Here is a 25786-nt window from a genome sequence, read left to right on the forward strand (position 1 = left end):
TCATCCACCCATCTCCTCCCAACTTCTTGCTTCATCCCCCCTCCCCCATGCATCCACCTTCCCCCTCAGCTGATCTCATCTATCACCTTCTAGCTTGTTCTCATTCCACCACCCCCTCCCTTTTTATTCTGGCTTCTTCCCCCTTCCTTTCCAGTCTAAGCGAAGAACCTTGGCCTGAAATGTCCACTGTTTGTTCCCCTCCATACATGCTGCCTGACCTACTGAGTTCCTCCAGCATTGTGTGTGCAGCAACACACCAATAAGTGCAGATGGGAAATGGATGTTGTGAAAACAAATTGGTGGATTAAACAACTGGATAGAACTGTGGCAGGTGGAAGTTCAGTGTTGAGAAGCATTAGATCAGCTATGCTGTATCCAAGGAAGAAGTAGTATTTGCTAAACAGTGAAGAAATAAGAAGAAATAGAAACAGTGAAGGATTTGAAACAGTACGACGGACAAGACCTACGGCAACCGTTATCTTGTTTTACCATTGTGGAATCTGTGGGATACTTCGTACTTACCTTTTCTCTACGTTTCACCTTGGATTGCAAATATCTCTCTCCCATCATTTATCTCATGGATTACTGAACTTTCCTACTGTACCATCTCAAGACTCTAAACCTTGTTCCCCCAAGCACAATGGTTTGGGAGTTATAGTTACACGCATATATACACATAACACTGTTAACTTTTGTTTATCTTGGTTAAGTTATTATAAGTAGTTACTAATAAAGATATAGTGGTTTTAACATCAAAACCAGACTCAGTGTAAAATCTCTTGCTGCTGGTTCGTTTCTAAAACATTACATTTCATAACACACACAACACTCCATAACTCTACAGTGTAAACAAGAATAAACATGTGGCGCAAAGATAAACTTAAACAGCATACTTTCTTCAAAATATACCTATTAAATGTTTACTAATGTTACCAAAAACTTAAGTCTCACAGATATTGCTGTTTCAAGGAAAAAACAAAGGGAAGGTCCTTCCACCATGTGCTTCAAATCTGAATGAAAACTAACTGCACAGGTAGCAGCATAAAAAACAGCTTGCATATAGGAGGTGACATTCATATAAAATGAACTGTGCCTCTAGAGGCAAGAACACTCCCACCTGCCTTCCATAGGATGTCAAACTTAACTACTGAAATTATAGGCCAAATTCACAATTACGATCATTTCAAGATCGTCTTTGGCAAAAGACCAATATTCTCAGAGACTGGTCTTGAAAAGTCTTACTACACCATCTTTAATCGTTCTCACATCAAAAATGTCAGCATTGCTGACATACTTGTTCATGGTAATGTCTAATGAGCAGAGAGGTGACATGGTGCTTACCCAGAAGAATGATTCAACGAGCTACCTCTGAAGTGAGTTGTGCCTTCTTGATATAACCTCCAACTCAGAGTAGCCCCTCAGAGTAAAGAAAGGGACAGAGTTTACAAAGAGGACTTTTGTTTGGGAGAGGTTCCGGTTTTGTGATGCACTGCACTTCCTCTGCACGTACCTGCCTTTGAACAACATTCTGAATTCTAACCTTTGCCCAATTCAGTTGCTCTTCACTGAGAGGTTGATTGCGAATGTGCCAACCATTGCAAAGGCTGTTTTGACTACTCCTGTAAAGGAATAAGCAGTATGTGAGAGCCATGTAATTACACTGGTAAGGGACTTCCAGTCTGAAAAATGATCCAAGCAGGCACTGCCAAGTTGTCCAGTCAGTGATCGTGAAAGCACAAGTATCTGAGGTTCCTCTCTCACTAGGAAGTTGTGGTATATTTGTTTGACGTCTGCCATCACTGATACAGACTCAGTTCTGAAGTGCATGAGGACTCCAAGCAGATGGTTATTGAAGTCTGGACCCCTCAGGAGCACATTGTTCAGTGATATGCCTTAGAACTGTACAGAGGAATCAAAAACTATTTGTATTTGTGCAGGTTTCTGGGGCTGGTAAACATCAAAGATACACAATTCCCAATATCCTAGTATTCTGGAGGAGGAGCTAGATCAGCATGATTGTTCCCGGAGAGTGTCTCCATGAGCTCCACATAATAATCTTTCATTTCTGGTTTCCTTCTCAATACGCGACTAAGGGACACAAATTGACTAAGGGCCTGCTCTCAGTTGCTCGGTAGGAGTTGTCGTGGAGACTGGAAAGGAAGGGGAGCTACCCAACTCTTGGACTCATTTTTGCTAAACTCTTCGAAGGAAGACCTCATCTTCAATGGAAGGTGCCAGCTTATAATTATCTTCCAAGTGACGGAAAACTGGCCTAAATCTGGTTGAGCAGGTAACTATGTCAGGGCACTTGATATGCTTACCTATAGTAATCACTTTCTACTCTCACACAATCCAAAATAACTTGAGCACCCAGTCTCTAGGACATTAGTCTTAAATGTGCTGACAGTGGGCTGATGAGCACCATTGAGGCAGACTTCACCCACTGTGACCCAACCCAGTTTCAGTTGTTGGGTATAAGCTGCTTTTTGCTGGCTCCTTGCCATGCTCTGCTGCAGTTGTGCTGGAACCAGTAGTAGCCCAAGCTGCTGGCCCTGAGTTAAGTGCTGACATGTGTTGGTCACTGTTGTATTCAGTGCAGTGTATGACAGATTTAGTGTTTTCCCCGGTTTGCTGTTGAAGCACAACACTTGAAGCATATTGCATGTTCTCTAAGAAAGCATCTTTGGTCTGTGAGTGTTTTTTCTCTGAATCCTCAGTACTTCCTTAAGGGTTGAGGCTGTTTTAAAAAAAAAACAGGCCGAGTATTGTCTACCTGGGTTCATGATAAAGTTCTCTACTTTTGCCGACCATGATAAGTGTTTTGGTTTTCCATGCTTTTGCTGAAGCCCTCCTTCTCTTTGAATGAGGTGCTACCAGAATTTGAAAGCATGAAACTAGTGTCATTTTGCATTTCTGTATGGCAGCTGACAAATTCCACAAAGAATGAAAATGGTGATGCTTCATTTTATACCTGAAACCTTCAGTTATCCACTGTTCTTAGATATTGTTCGGTAGTTTCTCCACTATTCCCCTTGCTGTGTCGATGAAACTCAGCCCTAGTAAGTAAATCTCATTTTTTGTGGCTTGCAGTTCCGGCCACGGGTCTGCAAGCCCCTGTACATTCTGTGGATCTTTGTGTGACAGCTTTGAAAAATTATCCAGTCTACTGAAGAGAGATTCTTTAATTGCCTCCCGAGAGCCACAGTATTCGCCCAGCCTCTGAAACAGCATTCGTAAACCCATAGCTGGATTATTAATATGCACAGCTCTAACCCTTTAGAAACATTGCACTGACTTCTCAACAAGCCACCTAGAAAAGGTCCAGCTCTTCGTTAGGATTGATACTAAGTCCTTCCATGGCATTGTGAAGCTTAATATCTAGAACAGATAACTGCCAGATTGGCTGTTGAACACCTTTGGTCCTGCTGTGACTAGGTCTCAACGAGCCAGTACCAAGCCAAATCTAATGCACCTACAGCTCCTGAATAAGAGCATTGTGGAACCTTGTTCCCAAACACATTTCCTGGAATGGATGGAAACTCATGTCTGTACAGGTGGCATTGGTATCAGTAGCAACTCTTGACTGAGGTCTTTGCTGTGGTGGAACTGCAGAAGGAGATATTGTGGGTCATTGCTACTATAGGCATTAGACTACTACGACTACTACTACTACTACTACGTCAACTCAGGCCTAGGGGGCGGCGTCAGGCACGATGACGGACTCTCCACTCCTCCCTCTCTCTCATCGGTGTGTTCAGTTCTTCTACATTAGCTGCGCCACTGTCTTCTAGGAACGTGTTGACCATAGTCTTGGGAGGGCGCCCAGGGTTCATTCGCCCATGCTTGGGCTCCCATATGATGACTAGGCTGGCAGGTAGCTCGGGGTGGCACAGACAGTGCCCCACTAGTTGCAGTCTTCTCACCTCAATTTTAGTGGTGAGCATCAGTAAGTTGTTATAGAGCTCGACGTTCGTCATGTGCTGTTGCCAACGCACGTCAAGAGCTATCCGGAGCATTCGTGTATAGCAACCATCTAGAGACTTTCGCACCGTCTTGGTGAGTGTCCACGTCTCGCATCCATACGTGAGAATGGACTCTATGACTGCTATGAAAATCCTCTTTTTAAGCCCTCTGGTCAGGTTCGACTTCCAGATTTCCTTCATGCCGATCATAGCCCTCCACGCCAGCACCTTTCGTATCTTTATGTCCTTCTCTGAACTCATCATTTTTGCCCCGAGGTACTTGTAGTCAAAGACTTTCTTAATGGTATCATTCTCTACGGTCTTTAACTTCGTCACAGTTAAAAGCCATGTACTCTGTCTTTTTAGCGTTTAGGTGAAGTCCAAATTTAATGCACTCAATTTTCACTTTTGTCAGTAGCTGCTGTGCTTCCTCCATCTGGTCAGAGAGCAGGACTGTGTCATCTGCAAAATCACGATCTGTGAGCGTAACTGGTCTGACCCTTTTGGTTCGCCATGGTTTTATGGTAAAGCCAAGCTTGTCATGATCTTTGGTAGCTTGACGCAGAGTGTAATCAAGGACGATAATAAAGATGTAGGGTGCCAGAGTGTCTCCTTGCAGCACACCAGCTAGGAGCTCGAACACTGCTGTTTGTCCATCTGGTGATACAACTTTCGCCATGGTTTTGGTATAGCTGGACTCTATTGCTCTCAGTATACGGTCTAGCACTCCGTAAGCTTTCAGGATCTTCATCATTTTACCTCAGTGAATGGAGTCAAAAGCTTTGCAAAAATTGAAGTAAGCAAGCATGGCTGGTAGGTTGTTCTTCTTGACTTCCTCGATGATCCTACGGAGAGCAAGTATTTGCATTACTATTGTTCTCTTCTGCCGAAAACCAATCTGATTGAATCTTAGCTTAGGGTCAATGGCAGTGCGAATCCTGTTCAAGATCATCCAATTGTATAACTTTGCTAAGATGCAGGTCAAGCTGATACCGCGGTAGTTATCTGTCTTTGTGAGGGATCCAGACTTGGGGACTGTGATAATGTTTGAGAGTGACCACTGTTCTGGTTTGTTGCCTTTCATCAGTGCCGTATTACATATGTCCAGCAAGATGTCGTCCAGATCGCAGTTCTTCAGGACATCTGGTGGTATCCCATCTGGTCCAACGCTCCTGCCCTGTTTAAGTGCATATTTGGTCTTCTTCAGTTCCTCAACGGTGAATGGGCCGTCATCGGTGTTGACTTGCATTAGTATCGTGGGTATGTCCTCTTCTTCTTCCGTGATCGTTGGGCTTTCCAGCAGGTTCTTAAAGTGGGTAAGCCATGTCAGGACACGGTCCTCTGCTGTTTTACCACTTATTTGACCTGATGGGGACTTCTTCTGTCTACTGATCTCATTGACTAGGCGCCATGCTTCTCCATGCTGCATGTCTTCATTAGCAGCTTCTATCTCTCTAATCCTCTCAGCTAGTTCCTCTTCCTTCAGTCAGTCGTAGGTGGCAAAGAGATTCTACTTTGCTGTCTTGAACTTGTCTCTTAGATCTTCTATTTCGTTCCTTTTAAGTCCGGCATGACAAGCATTGACCACACTTCTTGCTGCAACGACGTCAGGATGTTTCAAGATCCGACTCTTCTTGATCCGCTTCACAGTAGGCAAATTCTTTGTTGCATCTGTTTGTGTGGCTATGAGCCACTGATAGCAGTCGGTGGCAGCCTCTTCTTCCCCCCTTTCCAGTGGGCCGAAGCGATTTCTCACCTCCACTGTGTACTGGGCTTGAAGAATAGGTTGTGAGGAGAATGCCTTCCAGTCTATCTTCTCCTTGGGACCTGTGGCTTTGGGTTGCCACAGGCTCAGTCTCACTTGCATTGACACTACTCTGTGGTCAGAACTGACCGAGTTGAAGGTGCTGTAGGCTTCTGTGTTGATCACACAATTACGCCATTTTGTTCTTACGAGGATGTAGTCGAGCTGTTTCCTGTAGATGGAGGCTCTGTTTTCATATGTCTACAGTTTACCAGCTCGCTTCTTGAATTGTGTGTTGGCAGCAATGAGACTGTGTTCCTGGATGAAATCAACTAGATATTGTCCATTTCTGTCGGTCAAGTCTTGGTATGAGTATGGAACATGTTCCAGTCCGACCTGGGCATTAAAATCGCCCAGCACAGCCAGGAAGTTATGTGCCGTTATTGAAGTGACAGCTTCGTGAAGTTTACTGTAGAAGGCCTCCACCTCCTTCTCCTCACTGCAGTTGTGCGGGGAGTAACAGATGATGACAGAGGTCGCCGGGTTTCCGTCGAATTCCGCAGTAAGGATTCTGTCACTGACTGAGACTACGCCCCTCAGTGCCTTCTTCACCTTGCTGTTCAGCATCAGCCCTACTCCACCTTGTGCTGACATCGTCGTCGGCTCTCTCCATGCGGATGAGGTGATGAGGTGCATCCCCTCTACCTCTGTGATCCTTATCTCTTCTTCAGTGTGTACATGACGGTGTTCTTGGATTCCCAGGATGGAGATCTCGTAGCTGCTTGCCTGTGATGCCAACTCTGTGCATTGAGGCAAGAGGCGGATGGTGTTTGCGTTGAAGGTTGAGATGATCGCTTTTACTTTACATCGCAAAAGAGGCGCAGTTGGCTCGGCCCCCTTGTCGGACTCAACCCTCTCCGTGGGGTTTGAGGTTGCATCTTCATACTGCCTGTCTCGGCCAGGGTCTGGGTATTCCGCAAAGTTGCTGAGCATTCCCGGCTCTGGATGTATAGGGTTTGTTGGGTTGTCTGTCATCATAATGCCTTACAAGGCGCAAAACGAAAGACTGGTGGCGCGCCACTCCTCACACACTTTGTGGCCGTTGACTCACAAAGAGTTCATCCGCCTTTTGACAGGTTTTGTTTTTTGTCCTGCTGGGTGCCTACACATCCTCCTCCTGGTTAACCGAAGTGCACCAGGCGGTGAGCCGGTTGAGTCACCAACAACCCGAGCCGAGACAGGTAGTACTGGGCTACGTGGTACAGGGTACCAGTAGCAAGGTAAGGCCCTGACCTGACTTGTGGCGTTAGACCACAAGACCATAAAAAAAGTAGATACTGCTTTCTTATCTTGTTAATTTTGCCTCACGCAAAATGAAGTGATTCAATCGGTGTGAGGCCACTCTCTTGCAGATTCTTGCACAGTGCAGCCAGTTCATCAAAGACGTCACTTAAAACCTGTAAAGCTACTTTCTATGTGATGTTTATCAATTTCTTGTGTCAGTATTTAGCCACAGGATCATTTGTCTGATCTTTTTCAATAAAAACTTAGTAAGCTATCTACAGGATTTGAATCAGATCTTTGTAAACTTTATGATATGAACACTGTCCGCCAAAGATGGCTGCCGCCATGATGCAGCTGTCCAAACCGGAACAGGTAAAGTGAGGTGACGTAAATTAGTGACGTGCATTGTGGTATTTGAAAAACCGATGAACTAGTTAACAGAAACATTTAGCAAAAAGATTTTTAATAAGTTAATTATTAATTACTACATTATTTTAGGTAACTAACCTTTTGTGCACACATTAATTTCCTTTGTGCGCTGGTTGAAAAACGTGTGCGCACGTGCATATGCACACAGCTTAGATGAAACATAGCCCTCCACCTATCTACAACCTTGGCCACAAAGTCATCAATTCCATCATTCAAATTGTTGACATATATTTGAAAAGAAGTGGTCCCAATACTGACCCCACCAAGACACTTGGTCACTTGTAGCCAACTGGAATAGGCCCCTTTTATTCACACTCTCTGCGTTCTGCCAGTCAGTCAATCGTAGACCATGAGATATAGAAGCAGAATTAGGCCATTTGGCCCATTGAGTCTGCTCCACCATTTCATCATGGCTGATCCAATTTTCCTCTCAGCCCCACTCTCCTGCCTTCTCCCTGTATCCTCTCATGCCCTGACCAATCAAGAACCTATCAATCTCTGTCTTAAATATACAGAAAGAATTGGCCTCCGCAGCTGAACGTGGCAAAGAATTCCACAAATTCACCATTCTCTGGCTAAAGAAATTTCTCCTCATCTCTGTTCTAAAAAAGGACACCCCTCTATTCTGAGGCTGTGTCCTCTGGTCTTAGACTCTCCCATCATAGGAAACATCCTCTCCACCTTCACTCTATCAAGGCCTTTCACTATTCAATAGGTTTCAGTGAGGTCACCCCTCATTCTTCTGAATTCTAGTGAATACAGGCCCACAGCCATCAGGCACTCTTCATGTGATAAGCCAATCAATCCTAGAATCATTTTCATTAACCTCTGACCTCTCTCCAGTTTCAGCACATCCTTTCCAAGATAAGGGGCCCAAACCTGCTCATAATACTCTACATGAGGCCTCATCAGTGTTTTGTCCATGCTAGTGTCTTTCTTATAATACCATGGGTTCTTACCTTGTGAAGCAGCCTCATCTGCATCACCTTGTTAAAGGCTTTATGAAAATCCAATTCTCCTTTGTCGATCCAGCTTGTTATTTCATCAAAGAATTCCAACAGATTTGTCAGACAAGATCTCCCTTTAGGGAAACCTTGCTGACTTTGGTTTATTTTACTAATGTGCCTCAGAGTACCACGAAACCTCATCCTTAATAATGGACTTCAACATCTTCCCAACAACTGAACTCAGGCTAACTGGCATATTATTTCCTTTCCTCCTTCTGCCTACCTCCCTTTTTAAAGAGTGGAGTGACATTTGCAATCCTCTGGAACCATTCCAGGATCTAGTGATTCTTGAAAGATCACTACTAATGCCTCCACAATCTCTTCAGTCACCTCTTTCAGAACCCTGGCGTATACACCATCCGGTCCAGGTGACTTATCTACCTTCAGATCGTTAAGCTTCCCAAGTACCTTTTCCTTAGTAAATAGTGACCACACTCTTGAATTTTTGGCATACTGCTAGTGAAGAGTGATACAAAATATTAAATTCGTCCACTATTTCTGTCTCCTATTACTACCTCTCTAGCATCACATTCCAGTCGTTTGATATCCGTTCTCATCTCTCTTACTCTTTATATATCTGAAAAAAAAACTCGGTATCCTCTTTTATATTACTGATTAGCTTACCTGCATATTTCATCTTTTCTCTCCTTTGGCTTTCTTAGTTGCATTCGGTTGCTTTTTAAAAGCTTCCCAATTCACTAACTTTCGCTGTATTATATGGCCTCACTTTCACCTTTATGCTTAATTTGACTTCCCTTGTCAGTCACAGTTGTCTCATCCTCCCTTCAGAATTCTGCTTCATCTTTGGGATGTTTCTATCCAGTACTTTCCAAATTGCTCCCAGAACTTGCCATTGCTCTTCTGCCATATCTGCTAGTTTCCCCTTCCAATCAACTTTGGCCAACTCCTCTCTCATGCAATTCCCCTTACTCCACTGTGATACTGATATGTCTGACTCGGGTCCAGTTCTCGGCATTCTCAGGAGGGAGGGTGAGCAGCCAGATGTTGCGGTCCATGGAGGGACTAATAACGTGGATAGGAAGGAGGAGGTGGTCCTACAAGGAGAGTATAGGGAGTTAGGTGCAAGGTTGAAGGACAGGCCTCCAGGGTTGCAATCTCAGGATTGTTACTTGTGCCACATGCCAGTGAGGCTAAAAATAGGAAGATAATGCAGCTAAATACGTGGCTAAGGAGATGGTGCAGGAGGAAGGGCTTCATGTTTCTGGACAATTGGGCTTTGTCCCAGGGAAGGTGGGACCTGTTCCGATGGGACGGTTTGCACCTGAACTGGAGAGGGACTAACATCTTTGCAGGTAGATTTCTTAGTTCTGCTCAAGGGGGTTTAAACTAGATTTGCAGGGGGACGAGAACCAGAGTATTAGAGCAGATAGTGAGGTGGAGGAGGATAAAGATCATGTGAGGACTGCATGTATAGACAGTAATCAAAGGTTTGTAAATGATAGAAATGCTCTCGGGTGCATCTATTTCAATGCAATGAGTATTGTAGGTAAGGCAGATGAGTTTAGGGCATGGATGACACGTGGGATTACGGCATTATTGCTATTAGTGAGTCTTGGTTACAGGAGGGGCAGGATTGGCAGCTTAATGTTCCGGGGTTCCGTTGTTTCAGATGTGTCAGAGGGGGAGGGATGAAAGGGGGAGGAGTGGCATTACTAGTCAGGGAAAATATCACAGCTGTGCGTAGACAGGACAGCCCAGAAGGCTTGTCTACAGAGGCCATATGGGTGGAGCTGAGGAACAGGAAAGGGGTGACCACACTAATAAGGTTGTATTTTAGACCACCCAATAGTCAGAGAGAATTGGAGGAGCAAATCTGTAGAGAGATAGCAGACCGATGTAAGAAATAGAAAGTCGTAATAGTAGGGGATTTTAACTTTCCACATATTGTCTGGGACTCCCACACTGTGAAAGGGTTAGATGGCATGGAGTTTGTCAAATGTGATCAGGAAAGTTTTCTAAATCAATATATAGAGGTACCAACAAGACAGAATGCAATACTTGATCTCCTATTAGGGAACCAGACAGGTCAGGTGACAGAGTATGTGTAGATGAACATTTTGGGTCCAGTGACCATAATGTCATTAGTTTCAAGTTAATTATGGATAAGGATAGGTCTGGTCCTCGAGTTAAGGTTCTAAAGTGGAGAAGGGCCAATTTTGAGGAAATGAGGAAGGATCTAGGAAGAGTGGATTGGAATAAGTTGTTTTCTGGCAAAGATGTGTTCAGTATGTGGAAGGCATTCAAAGGCGAAATTTTGAGAGTGCAGAGTTTACATGTTCCTGCCAGGATTAAAGGCAAAGTTAACAGGTATAGGGAACCTTGGTTTTCAAGGGATATTGGCGATCTGGTTAAGAAAAAGAGAGAGGTGTATAGCAGTTATAGGCAACAAGAAAAAAATAAGGTACTTGAGTATAGAAAATGTAAGAAAATAATAAAGAAGGAAATCAGGAAGGCAAAAAGAAGACATGAGGTTGCTTTGGCAGATAATGTGAAGGTAAACCCGAAGGGTTTCTACAAGTATATTAAGAGTAAAAGGATAGTAAGAGACAATATTGGTCCCCAGAAGATCAAATTGGTCGTCTATGTGTGGAGCCTCATGAGATGGGGGAGATCTTAAACAATTTTTTTGCATCAGTATTTACTCAGGAAACTAGCATAGCCTATTTGGAAGGAAGGGAAAAAAGCAGTAGTGATATGGAACATACAAAGGTTAAAGAAGAGGAGGTGCCTGCTGCCTTACAGCGAATAAAGGTAGATAAATCCCCCAGGCCTGACATGATATTTCCTCGGACCTTAAGAGACTAGTGTAGAAATTGCAGGGACCCTGCAGAAATATTTAAAATGTCTTTAGCCACGGGTGCCGGAGGATTAGAGGGTAGGTCATGTTGTTCCGTTGTTTAAAAAAGGCTCTATAAGTAAACCAGATAATTACAGGCCGGTGAGCCTGGCATCAATAGTAGGTAAGTTACTGGAAGGTGTTCTGAGAGATCGGATATACAAGTATTTGGACAGCCAAGGGCTGATTAAGGATAGTCAGCATGGTTTTGTGCATGGTAGATCGTGTTTAACAAATCTTGTAGTTTTTCGAGGAGGTTACCAAAAAAGTAGAAGAAGGGAAGGCTGTGGATGTTGTCTACTTGTCTACTTTGACAAGGTCCCCCATGGGAGGTTAGTTCAGAAGATTCAGACACTAGGTATCCACGGAGAGGTTGTAAACTGGATTCGAAATTGGCTGTGTGGGAGAAGACAGAGAGTGGTAGTGGATGATTGCTTATCAGACTGGAGGCCTCTGACTAGTGGTGTGCCTCAGGGATCTGAGCTGGGACCATTGTTACTTGTTGTCTATTTCAATGATCCAGAATAGATAATAATGTGGTAAATTGGATCAGCAAGTTTGCTGATGACACTATGATTGGAGGCATTGTAGACAGCGAGGAAGGCTTTCAAAGCCTACGGAGGGATCTGGACCAACTGGAAAAATGGGCCAGAAAATGGCAGATGGAATTTAATGCAGACAAGTGTGAGGTGTTGCATCTTGGAAGGACAAATCAAGGTAGGACATACACAGTAAATGGAAGGGCACTGAGGAGTGCGGAGGAACAAAGAGATCTGGGAGTTCAGATACATAATTCCCTGAAAGTGGTGTCACAGGTAGACAGGATTGCAAAGAAAGCTTTTGCCATCCTGGCATTCATAAATCAAAGTATTGAGTATAGGAGTTGGGATGTTATGGGGAGGTTGTATAAGACATTGGTGAGGCCAAATTTGGAGTATTGTGTACAGTTCTGGTCACATAACTATAGGAAGGATATCAGTAAGATTGAAAGAATGCAGAAAAGATTTACTGGGATGTTGCCCGGTCTTCAGGAGTTGAGATACAGGGAAAGATTGAACAGGTTAGGACTTTATTCCTTGGAGCGTAGAAGAATGAGGGGAGATTTGATAAGAGCTTTACAAAATTATGAGATGTATAAACAGAGTAAATGTGAATAGTCTCTTTCCACTTAGATTACGAGAGATAAATACGAGAGGACGTGGCTTTAGGGTGAAAGGGGAAAGGTTTAGGGGGAACATTAAGGGGAACTTCTTCACTCAGAGAGTGGTGGGAGTGTGGAACGAGCTGCCATCTGACATGGTAAATGCGGGCTCACTCTTAAGTATTAAGAATAAATTGGATAGATACATGGATGGGAGAGGTCTGGAGGGTTATGGACTGGATGCCGGTCAATGGGACCAGCGGAATAATGTTTCGGCACAGACTAGAAGGGCCGAATGGCTTGTTTTCTGTGCTGTAGTGTTCTATGGTTCTACAGAGTAAACGAGAATAACTATGTTGCACAAAGATAATCTTAAACACAATACTTTCTTCAGAATATGTCTCCTAAATGTTTACCAATATTCAAAGATTTTAAGTATATTTATAATCAAACTACGTATGCAGTATACAACCCTGAGATTATTCTTCTCACATAGTCAAGGAAACACCATGGCACTCATTAAAAGAAAACATCAAACAGCCAATACCTTTGAAAAAGAACAAATAGTACACACAGCAAAAGAACAAGCAAAAGATACACAGAATACAAAACATCAAAGCCAGAGTCATTGAAGCTGTCTGGGAATGTTCAGTTTAGTTCAGTTCAATTTAGCACAGTGCAGGAAGAAGAGCCAGTCCAGTCTGATCAACATCTTGCAATAAAAACAGAGTAAGCACAAACTAGAAAAACATAGAACATGAAACACAAACCACACCAATTAAAGCTTCCCCAAGACTCAGGCACCATCCTCCGGGAGAAGGAAGTGGCGGGGTTGGGGGGGGAAGCTGTCGTGGGGAGGAGGCAGGCATGGGGGGGGGGAGGAGAGGCGTACGTGGAGTCTGGACAGTGGGGTGGTCAAATGCAAGCAACTTCCTCTGGGAGCAGCGTGCGAAAGGGAGAGAGACCAGTCAAATCCAGGCAGACAGTGCTGAATGCCCACTTGCCATCCGCTCTCAGCCTCGTTGATTTCAACCTTGTTTGAGGCTTTAATCAGCGAGAAATGGAGTTGGTCGTGGGCTCCGGCCCTTTTCCAGGCCTCTCTGCTCCAAACCTGACCAAACTCCCTCAGAGACAGTAAAGCACCAGATCACTCAATCAGCCCGAAAACACACCATCAGAATGTAAATTCCAACGGTAGCAGAATCATATTTGAAAGAAGTAGTAGTAAAAGAGGTAGTTCTGTGGACGGTCTGAAGGTCCTTTGGTCGCGTTGTTCACCGACACCATCTTTGTCCTTCAATATGATCAAACACTTAAGTCTGTTGCTGTTTCAAGGGCAAAGAGTCAATGGAGATGAATGTCTTTCCACCGTGCGCTTCAAATAGAATAAAAATCACCCGTGCAGGAATTGACTGAAAAAAAGCTTTCATACAGGATATGATGTTCATACAAAATGAACTGCACCTCTAGAGAACAAAACACAAGGTTTGTTGCAGACACGGTGTGCTTAGTCAGTGTTTCCAAGCACATTTTACTGAATGAACAAACTACAGAGACATCAGGTCAAGGCCCAGATGTCTTGCTCATCTCCCCAGCTGTTATCAAGCTAGTCAATCAAAAATAAAACTGGAGAAATGGGTCATAGTGGGCTCAGTTTATTGTTAAACAAAATCAAATTATGGTCTCAAAGCAACACACACCAAATGCTGGGGGAACTCAGCAGGTCAGGCGTCTTCTATAGAAAAGAATAAATAGTCAACATTTCAGATCAAGACCCTTCAGGACACTGTAACATTGAGTCCTGGTGAAGGGTGTCAAGCTGAAACATTGACTCTTCATTCCTCTTCATAGATGCTGCCTGACCGGCTGAGTTTCCCCAGCATTCGCTGTGTGTTGCTCTGGATTTCCAGCATCTACATAATCTCCTATGTTTCCGTCACTGAAACATTGTTGGCAGCAGAACAAAACTCTGATACACTCTCCAATGGACACACTGGGTAAGTGAATATGTTTCTATCAAATCAATACTTTTATCCACTTGGAGACACCTATGCTTTCTCATTTCTCTTCACTCACCTTTAAGAATGTTGCTTTAAGCTTGGTTACCATGAAAGGACTAGCCCGAATACCTTCTTGCATGATAGACGTGTAACTGCGGACAAATAGAAATGTTATCCACCGCACACAGTTTAACTGCTTAGAGCAGAGAGGGAGATCAGTCTAAGAATTCCCCAAAAAAAGAAAGCAAGGCCTTCACTTTTTGTGCATCTCTGAAAGAGCCAAAAAGGATAGAGGGATACACATAGCGATCACCTTATGAAGTAGACCTGTATACCTGCTCGTCAATGCACAGAACTAACCAGCCAATCACATTACAGCAACTCAATGCATCAATGCATAAAAGCATGCAGACATAGTCAAGAGATTCAGTTGTTGTTCAAGCTAAACATTAGAATGCAGAAGAAATGTGATCTAAGCGACTTTGACTATGGAATGATTATTAAGTGTCAGATGGGGTGGTTTGAGTATCTCAGCAACTGCTAAATCTTATTAGACCATAAGACATAGGAGCAGAATTAGGCCATTTGAATCCATTGAATCTCCTCCACCATTCCATCCTGCCTGATTTACTGTCCCCCTCTACCCCATTCTCCTGCCTCCTCCCTGAAACCACTGATGCCCTGACTAATCAACAACCTATTAACCTCTGCTTTAAAGAGACTCAAACTTGGCCTCCGCAGCTGCCTTGTGGCAATAAATTCCACATATTCACTACTCTATGGCTAAAGAAATTGTTCTTATCCCTGTTCTAAATGGAAATCCCTCTGTGCCCCCTATCCTCGACTCACTCACATTAGGAAATGTCCTACCCAGTACACTCTGTCCAAGTCTTTCAATATTCGATAGTTTTTAATGAGATCTCCTGTTATTCTTCCAAACTTCAGCAAGTACTGGCCCAGAGCCATCAAACAATCCTCAATATAACCCTTTTATTCCCAGAATCATTTTCATGAACCTCTTCTGGATGGTCTCCATTGCCAGCACAAGATTTTTTTCTTAGATAATGGGCTCACAATACTCAAGTTGTCTGACCAATGCATTATATAGCCTCACCATTACATACTCGCACTTACATTCTGGTCCTCTCAAAATGAATGCCAACATTGCATTTGCATTTCTTACCACTGACACAACCTACAAGTTAACCTTTAGGGAATCCTGCACAATTCCGTTTGCACTTCTGATTTTTTAATTTTCTCCACATTTAGAAAATAGTCCACACCTTTATTTTTAATACCAAAGCACACTTCCCTACACTATATTCCATCTGCCACTTCTTTGCCCATTCCTCCAATCTGTCAAAGTACTTCTGCAAACTCCCTGCTTCCTCAATACTACCTGCCTCTCCACCTATTTTCGTATCGTCTGCAAACCTGGCCACAAAGCCATCCAAATAGATCACAGATTATGTGAAATGATCACCACTAGTCACTGACAGCCAATCAGAAAGGCCTCCTTATTCCCTCTCTTTGCCTCCTGCCAGCCAGCCATCCAATCTTCTATCCATACTAGTATCTTTCTTGTAATACCATGGGTTCTTATCTTGTTAAGTAGCCTCATGTGCAGCATCTTGTCAAACGCCTTTTGAAAATCCAAGTACACAACGTCACCCGAATCTCCATTGTCAATCCTACCTGTTATTTCCTCAAACAATTCCAACAGATTTGTCAGACAAGATTTCTTCCTTGAGGAAACTATACTGACTTTGGCTTAGTTTACCATGTGCCTCCAAGTACCCGAAACCTCATCCTTAATAATGGACTTCAACATCTTCCTAACCACTGCAGTCAGGTCTATAATTTGCTTTCTTCCTTCTGCTTCCCTCCCTTCTGAAATAGTGGAGTGACATTTACAGTTTTCCAGTCCTCCGGAACCATTCCAGAAACTATTGATCCTTGCAAGATCATTACTCCTGGGCTTTTAGCGCACAGCAGTCTCTCTAGTTTAGAGAATGGTGTGAAAACAAAAATCAAAATCCAGTGGGCAACAGTTCTGTAGGCAAAAATGCCTTCTTTATGAGAGAGGTCAGAAGAGAATGGCCAGACAGGTTCATGCTGACAGGAAGGCAATAGTAACACAAATAACCCCATGTTACAACAGTGGTGTGCAGAACAGCATCTCTGGATGCAAAACACGTCAAACTCTGAAGTGGATGGGCTACAGCAGCAGAAAACAATGAACATACACTCAAACACGAGGAAATCTGCAGATGCTGGACTTTCAAGCAACACACGTAAAAGTTGCTGGTGAACGCAGCAGGCCAGGCAGCATCTCTAGGAAGAGGTACAGTTGATGTTTCAGGCTGAGACCCTTCGTCAGGACTAACTGAAAGAAGAGCTAGTAAGAGATTTGAAAGTGGGAGGGGGAGGGGGAGATCCAAAATGATAGGAGAAGACAAGAGGGGGAGGGACAGAGCCAAGAGCTGGTCCGTTGATTGACAAAAGGGATATGAGAGGATCATGGGAGAGGAGGCCCAGGGAGAAAGAAAAGGGGGAGGGGGGGGAAAACCCAGACGATGGGCAAGGGGTATAGTGAGGGGGACAGAGGGAGAAAAAGAAGAGAGAGAAAAAGAATGTGTGTATATAAATAAATAACGGATGGGGTACGAGGGGGAGGTGGGGCATTAGCGGAAGTTTGAGAAGTCAATGTTCATGCCATCAGGTTGGAGGCTACCCAAATGGAATATAAGGTGTTGTTCCTCCAACCTAAGTGTGGCTTCATCTTTACAGTAGAGGAGGCCGTGGATAGACATATCAGAATGGGAATGGGACGTGGATCAAAATGTGTGGCCACTGGGAGATCCTGCTTTCTCTGGCGGACAGAGCATAGGTGTTCAGCGAAACGATCTCCCAGTCTGCGTCGGGTACACTCATACGCTCAGTAGCCACTATATTAGGTACAGGAGGTAAAACACACCTGGTACACTGTTAATGGAAATCAAGAGCACTCCCAAAGCTTAAATTGACACCTTTTTCTGTTTTAAACCATAAGACATAGGAGCAGAATTAGGCCATTTGATCCACCGAGTCTACGCCGCCATTCAATCGTGGCTGATCCTTTTTGTTTCCTCCTCCTCAACCCCAGTTCCCAGCCTTATCCACGTAACCTTTGATGCCATGTCCAATCAACAATCTATCAATCTCTGCCTTAAATACAAATGTTTGTACATCCAGTGACCTGGCCTCCACAGCTGCACGTGGCAACAAATTCCACAAATTCATCTCCTTTTGGCTAAACAAATTTCTCTGCATCTCTCTTTTGAAAGGGAGCCCCTCTATCCTGAGACTGCGCCCTCTTGTCCTAGAGACTCCCACCATAGGAAACATCCTTTCCACATCTACTCTGTCTAGGCCTTTCAACATTCAAAAGGTTTCAATGAGATCCCCCCGCCCCATCCCTCTGAACTCCAGCGGGTACAGACCCAGAGCCATCAAATGTTCCTCGTATGATAACCTTTTCATTCCTGGAATCATCCTTGTGAACCTCCTCTGGACCCTCTCCAATGCCAGCACATCTTTTCAAAGATGAGGGGCCCAAAATTGTTCACAATATTCAAGGCGAGGCCTCACAAGTGCCTTATAAAGCCTCACCACCACATCCTTGCTCTTGTATCCTAGACCTCTTGAAATGAATGCCAACATGGCATTTGCCTTCCTTACCACTGACTCGACATGCAAGTTAACCTTTGGGTGTTCTGCATTAGGACTCCCAAGTCCCTTTGCATCTCAGATTTTTGGATTTTCTCCCTGTTTAGAAAATAGTCCGCACATTTATTTCTACTATCAAAGTGCATGACCATTCATTTTCCAACATTGTATTTCATTTGCCACTTTCTTGCCCATTCTCCTAATCTGTCTAAGTCCTTCTGCATCCTACCTGTTTCTTCAACCTGCCCCTCCACCAATCTTTGTATCATCTGCAAACTTGGCAACAAATCCATCTATTCCATCATCTAAATCATTTATATACAACATAAAATGAAGTGGTCCCAACAGCAACCCCTACGGAACACCACTGGTCACTGGCAACCAACCAGAAGAGGATCCTTTTGTTCCCACTCGCTGCCTCCTACCAATCAGCCAATGCTCTAATAACTTTCCTGTAATACCATGGGCCCTTAACATGGTAAGCAGCCTCATGTGTGGCACCTTGTCAAAGGCCTTCTGAAAGTCCAAATATACAACATCCACTGCATTCCCTTTATCTATCTATCCTTGTAATCTCCTCAAAGAATTCCAACAGGTTCGCCAGGCAGGATTTTCCCTGAAGGAAACCATGCTGACTTTGTACTATCTTGTTCTGTGTCACCAAGTACTCCATTACCTCTTCCTTAACAATTGACTCTAACATCTTCCCAACCACTGAGGTCAGACTAACTGGTCTATAATCTCCTTTCTGCCTGCTTCCTCCTTCCTTAAAGAGTGGTGTGACATTTGCATTTTTCCAGTCCTCTGGCACCATACCAGAGTCCAATGATTTTTGAAAGCTCACTTCTAAAGCCACCACAATCTCTAATGCTACCTCTTTCAGAACCTGAGGATGCAATTCATCTGGTCCAGGTGACTAATGTACCTTTAGATCTTTTAGCTTTTTCAGCACCTTCTCTCTCGTAATAGTAACTGCACCCACTTCTCTTCCTCCACACACTACAACATCAGGCATACTGCTGGTTTCTTCCAGTGAAGACAGATGCAAACTATTCAATTAGTTCATCACCGCCCCCTGCCCCCCATTATTATTTCTCCTGCCTCATTTTCTAGTGGTCCTATGACCACTCTCATTTCTCTTTTATTTTTAACGTACTTGAAAAAACTTTTACGATCCACTTTGATATTATTTGCTAGCTTGCTTTCATATTTCATCTTTTCCTTTCTAATGATTTTTTTAGTTGCTTTCCATAGGTTTTTAAGAACTTCCCAATCCTCTATCTTCCCCTTAATTTTTGCTTTGTTGTATACCCTTTCTCTTGCTCTTACAATAGCTTTGACTTCCCTTATCAGCCACGGTTGTACTATTTTACCACTTGAGTATTTCTTCATTTCTGGAATACGTATGTCCTGTATCTTCTTCATTTTTCCCAGAAACACACACCATTGCTGCTCTGCTGACATTCCTGCCAGCAGCTCCTTCCAATTTACTTTGGTCAACTCTTCTCTCACATCACTGTAATTTCCATTACTCCACTGAAATATCTTACATCAGACTTTACTTTCTCCCTATCAAATTTCAAGTTGAACTCAATCATATTGTGATCACTAGTTCCTAAGGGTTCTTTTACTTTAAGCTCTTTAATCTCCTCTGGTTCATTACATAACACCTAATCCAGTATAGCCAATCCCCTAGTAGGCTCAATGACAAACTGCTCTAAAAAGCTATCTCTTAGGCGTTCAACAAACCCACTCTCTTGAGATCCATTACCAACCTGATTTTCCCAATTGAACTGCATGTTAAAATCTCCCATGACTATCATAACATTGCCCTTTTGGCTCACCTTTTCTATTTCCTGTTGTAATCTGTGGTCCACCTCCCAGCCAGTGCCATCAGGATCCTCTTACCTTTGTAGTTTCTTAACTCAACCCACAAGGATTCAGCATCTTCCAATCCTATGTCACATCTTTCTACTGATTTGATGCCATTCCTTAGCAGTAGAGCCACTCCAACCCCTCTGATATAACGTGTAAACTTGGACTTTCAGCTCCCAACTACAACCACCCAAAGCTCTCTTGTTGTATACTCAGTGGATTCTAAATAGCAGAAAAAATGTCTTCCTGAAATTCAGATAGCCTTTAAACCTTTGCAGATTGCAAACACTGCCTGACTAGCTATATTTTTAATTTGATTCTATTCTGCTACTGAGAATATCTTGTTTTCTAAATTTAATAAGAGATTCCATCTTCACTTTGTACAACTAAATTCCAATGTAATTAAATATCAGATTTCAAGATCTATATCCAGATCCCAGAACATTCCTACCTGTCAATAAGCTGCCAGGCGTATGACAAGTCCCCAATGATCTGCATGGTGATGAGGACCTCTTCCTTAATGTTGATGGTGCGAATCATCTGATGGAGAAATCTGCGAGTATCCGCCAGAAACTGACAGATCTGCAAATTACTTTCCAGCTGGTGGAACTCTTGAACCTATTTTAAGAAATTACAGGTTCTGAATATGACCAAAATAGAGGCGAGATATGTCTACTATCTTGATTAATCCTTCACACTGCCAATATCTCCAACAACTTCCCATACCTCAACATATCCAATATAAAACTCTAGGCTCTTATTGTTACTCCAGAAATGTTAACAAATAATAATGGACAACACATCAACATCAAATTTCAAAGCAAATTTATTATCATAGTATGTATATATACTACCTTCAGATTCATTTTCTTGCAAGCATTCACAGGAAAGTAAAGACATACAATAGAAACAATAAATAATGAAGACACACAAACAATGTGCAAAAGACGACAAAAGATACAAATAATAAAGAATGAATAATATTGAGAACATGAGCTGTCAAGTCCTCATTAGCACAATATGCTGTGCGTGGAGAGCATGCAGATCAATATGATCACAAACCGATATACAAGTTGAAAACGTTGGGTCTTTACTCTTTGGAACATAGAAGGTTGAGGGGGGACTGGATAGAGGTATTTAAAATTATGAGGGGGATAGATAGAGTTGACATGGATAGGCTTTTTCCATTGAGAGTGGGGGAGATTCAAACAAGAGGACATGAGTTGAGAGGTAAAGGGCAAAAGTTTAGGGGTAACATGAGGGGGAACTTCTTTACTCAGAGAGTGGTAGCTGTATGGAACAAGCTTCCAGCAGAAGTGGTTGAGGCAGGTTCGATGTTGTCGTTTGAAGTTAAATTGGATAGATATATGGACAGGAAAGGAATGGAGGGTTACGGGCTGAGTGCAGGTCGGTGGGACCAGGTGAGAGTAAGAGTTCGGCACGAACTAGAAGGGCCGAGATAGCCTGTTTCCGTGCTGTAATTGTTATATGGTTATATACAGTACATGTAAACACAATACATAGACCAGTGTATGCATGATGCTTTTATAGCCTTTCTAAAACCTGTCCTGTCTTGCAGCATCTACCCTGCCTAAACACACCGGGGCATGCCTGGACAAGATGGAAAAAACTTTTCAGCTTACATTGTGGGAAACATTTTAATTGACTTGAATTATGAGTTGAAATAACAAATATAGGAGATTTTCTTTGAAAAAATGGTGCGTGATAGGGAAATTTCATAGTGATTTTCATGATCAGAAGCACAAAATTATTCAGGAATACACCCAAATGTATTCAGGAAGCAAAATCTTTGTTGTCCAGTGTAACTGGAATAACATTCTTTACCACAAAAATGGTGGTTTGGATGTTGTTAACAATACACTTTTTTTTAATAGGTTTTTGTAGAAAAAAATCTAATGTTAGCATCAAGGAGATCTTCCAGGAATCAATCATTGATTGTGCCCAGAGACAGATGGCACATAAATGTACACACATAAGTCAAGGATCTTTAAATTTTACTCTCAAATAAGCTGTATCAGTTTAACACTGTTGAGACACAGGACACTGTAGGTGCCAGAACTGGGAGCAATTAAAATGAACTGCTGGGGGAATGAACAGTTAAACAAGGAACACAGGTGGGGCTGAGTGGAATAGTTGAACCCTTGGGTCAAGACCGGCATCATTTTCATACTGTAACGGCACCTGTCATCACCACTTTACTGACAAGTGATGTACTCCGCTCATATCTCCAACCTTAGAGAGATTGCAAGGAATGCAGGTACATGTGTTTCCAGGTCACACTGCAGTTTGGGGTAGCCAATACAAAGACAATGGGAAACCACAATCCATGCGGATTGGTGATAACATATCTTCCTCACTGACGATCAACACTGGCACACCTCAGGGGTGTGTGCTTAGCCCACTGCTCTACTCTCTATTTACACATGACTGTGTGGCTAGGCATAGCTCAAATACCATCTATAAATTTGCTGATGATACAACCATTGTTGGCAAAATCTCAGGTGGTGATGAGAGGGCGTACAGGAGTGAGATATGCCAACTAATGGAGTAATGCCACAGCAACAACCTGGCACTCAACATCAGTAAGACGAAACAGCTGATTGTGGACTTCAGGAAGGGTAAGACAAAGGAACACATACCAATCCTCATATGGGGATCAGAAGTGGAGAGAGTGAGTAGCTTCAAGTTCTTGGGTGTCAAGATCTCTGTGGATCTAACCTGATCCCAACATATCGATGCAGTTATAAAGAAGGCAAGACAGTGGCTATACTTCATTAGGAGTTGAAGAGATTTGGCATGTCAACAAATACACTCAAAAACTTCTATAGATGTACTGTGGAGAGCATTCTGACAGGCTGCATCACTGTCTGGTATGCGGCAGGGGGGGCCTACTGCACAGGACTGAAAGAAGCTGCAGAAGGTTGTAAATCTAGTCAGTTCCATCTTGGCTACTAGCCTACAAAGTACCCAGGACATTTTCAGGGAGCAGTGTCTCAGAAAAGCAGCATCCATTATTAAGGACCTCCAGCACCCAGGGCATGCCCTTTTGCCACTGTTACCATCAAGTAGGAGGTACAGAAGCCTGAAGGTGCACACTCAGCGATTCAGGAACAGCTTTTTCCCCTCTGCCATCTGATTCCTAAATGGACATTGAACCCTTGGACACTACCTCACTTTTTTAATATACAATATTTTTGTTTTTTTTACACTTTATTAATCTATTCAATATATGAATACTGTAATTGATTTACTTATTATTTATTATTCTGTTTTTCTCTTCTATATTATCTGTTGCATTGAACTGCTGCTGCTAAGTTAACAAATTTCACATCAGATGCCAGTGATAATAAACTTGATTCTGATTCTGAAAAATTATCCAGAGATTAAAGCGATGCAAACTGACACTAGTATCTGGGATTAAGAACATAAAACACAACAGTCCCTTCAACCCATGATATTGTACTGACCTTTCAACCTACTCTAAGCTCAATCAACCCTTTCCCTCCCACATAGCCAGTGAGTGAGTGGGCCAGTGAAGGAGTGGAGCTTTGAGGCTTTGACTTGAGAGGCTTCGACGAGAAGAGTCGGAGGACAAGCTTGCTCGCAGTTAGTTTTTACAATGCCTCCTGAGATGGTGATGTGCCTCTCATGTGAAATGTGGCAGTCTTGGGGGAACGCCCCTCTCCCGCAGAGTCACATCTGCCAGAAGTGCATATGGCTGGGCGATCTGGAAGACCGTGTAAGGGATCTGGAGCAGCAGCTGGATGACCTTCGAGTCATAAGGGAGAATGAGGCAGTCATAGATGAGAGCTACAGGGAGGTAGTCACACCTAGGCTGTCGGAAGCAGGTCGTTGGGTGACAGTCAGAGGGGGGACAGTCACCGACCACGTGTGAGCCACGGTGGCAGGGTCTACAGCACTGAGTCTCACCCGGTGGTGCAGAAGAGTGGGATGGAGAAGAGGAGAGCTGTCATCATTGGAGACTCTATAGTCAGGGGAGCAGACAGGAGATTTTGTGGACGTGAGAAGGACACCCGCATGGTTTGTTGCCTCCCGAGTGCCAGGGTCCGGGATATCTCTGACCGGGTGCATGACATCCTGGTACGAGAGGGAAAGGAGCCAGAAGTCATGATACATGTTGGTACCAACGACACAGGCAGGAAGAGGGATGAGATCCAGAAGTGTGAGTTTCGGGAACTAGGGAGAATGCTGAAGAACAGGACCTCAAGGGTGGCGTTCTCAGGACTGCTGCCAGTGTTACGTAACAGTGATGCTAAGAATTGGAGGAGATGGCAGTTGAATGTGTGGCTGAGGAGTTGGTGCAAGAAGCAGGGAATTAGATTTTTGGATCACTGGGATCTCTTCTGGGGAAGGTGGGACCTGTACAGATTGGGTGGTTTGCACGTGAACTCCAGGGGGAGAAATATCCTTGCAGGTAGGTTTGCTAGCATGGTTCAGGAGGGTTTAAACTAATTTGCAAGGGGAATGGGACCCAGAGTGATAGAGCAGTGAAAGAAGTGCATGGAGTAAAGCCAGATCGAATATATAGAGAGACTTTGAGGAAAGAGAAGCAGAATAAACGGTGTAAAGAGTAAGGTAGAAGGGCTCAATGCAAGAAGCATCAGGAGCAAAGGTGATGAACTGAGAGCTTGGATACATACCTGGAATTATGATGTAGTGGCCATTACAGAGACTTGGCTGGCACCAAGGCAGGAATGGATTCTCAATATTCCTGGATTTCAGTGCTTTAAAAGGGATAGAGAGGGGGGGAAAGGGGAGCAGGGGTGGCATTACTGGTCAGGGATACTATTATAGCTACAGAAAGGGTGGGTAATGTAGCAGGATCCTCTTTTGAGTCAGTATGGGTGGAAGTCAGGAACAGGAAGGGAGCAGTTACTCTATTGGGGGTATTCTATAGGCCCCCTGGTAGCAGCAGAGATACAGAGGAGCAGATTGGAAGGCAGATTTTGGGAAGGTGCAAAAATAACAGGATTATTATCATGGGTGACTTTAACTTCCCTAATACTGATTGGCACCTGATTAGTTCCAAGTGTTTAGATGGGGCAGAGTTTGTTAAGTATGTCCAGGACAGATTCCTGTCACAGTATGTTGACAGGCCGACTAGGGGGAATGCCATACTAGATCTAGTACTAGGTAATGAATCCGGTCAGGTCACAGATCTCTCAGGGGGTGAGCATCTGGGGGACAGTGATCACCGCTCCCTGGCCTTTAGCATTATCATGGAAAAGGATAGAATCAGAGAGGACAGAAAAATTTTTAATTGGGGAAGGGCTAAGGCTAGAACTTGCAGGTGTGAATTGGAGGGAAATGTTTTTGCAGGGAAATGTACTATGACACGTGGTCGATGTTTAAGAGATCTCTTGCATGATGTTAGGGATAAATTTGTCCCGGTGAGGAAGACAAAGAATGGTAGGGTGAAGGAACCATGGATGACAAGAGAGGTGGAAAATCTAGTCAGGTGGAAGAAGGCAGCATACATGAGGTTTAGGAAGCAAGGATCAGATGGGTCTATTGAGGAATATAGGGAAGCAAGAAAGGAGCTTAAGAAGGGGCTGAGAAGAGCAAGAAGGGGGCAAGAGAAGGCCTTGGCAAGTAGGGTGAAGGAAAACCACAAGGCATTCTTCAATTATGTAGAGAACAAAAGGATGACAGGAGTGAAGGTAGGACTGATTAGAGATAAAGGTGGGAAGATGTGCCTGGAGGCTGCGGAAGTGAGCGAGGTTTTCAATGAATACTT

At 43.5% G+C, this 25786-nt stretch overlaps 1 protein-coding gene across 4 annotated transcripts in view; it reads right to left on the minus strand.

Annotated features, from left to right (window-relative positions):
- washc5 (WASH complex subunit 5) overlaps positions 1-25786 on the minus strand; it is a 205763-nt gene that overhangs the window by 98461 nt on the left and 81516 nt on the right. For all 4 annotated transcript variants that reach the window (XM_072268302.1, XM_072268303.1, XM_072268304.1 and 1 more), the window contains 2 exons: positions 20459-20625; positions 14501-14576 (listed from right to left, as the gene is read on the minus strand). In XM_072268302.1, coding sequence (XP_072124403.1) covers positions 14501-14576; positions 20459-20625 — 243 coding nt within the window. The remainder of the gene's footprint in view (positions 1-14500; positions 14577-20458; positions 20626-25786) is intronic.

This window comes from Mobula birostris, chromosome 9 (assembly GCF_030028105.1).
Source record: "Mobula birostris isolate sMobBir1 chromosome 9, sMobBir1.hap1, whole genome shotgun sequence".
Classification (NCBI taxonomy): domain Eukaryota; kingdom Metazoa; phylum Chordata; class Chondrichthyes; order Myliobatiformes; family Myliobatidae; genus Mobula; species Mobula birostris.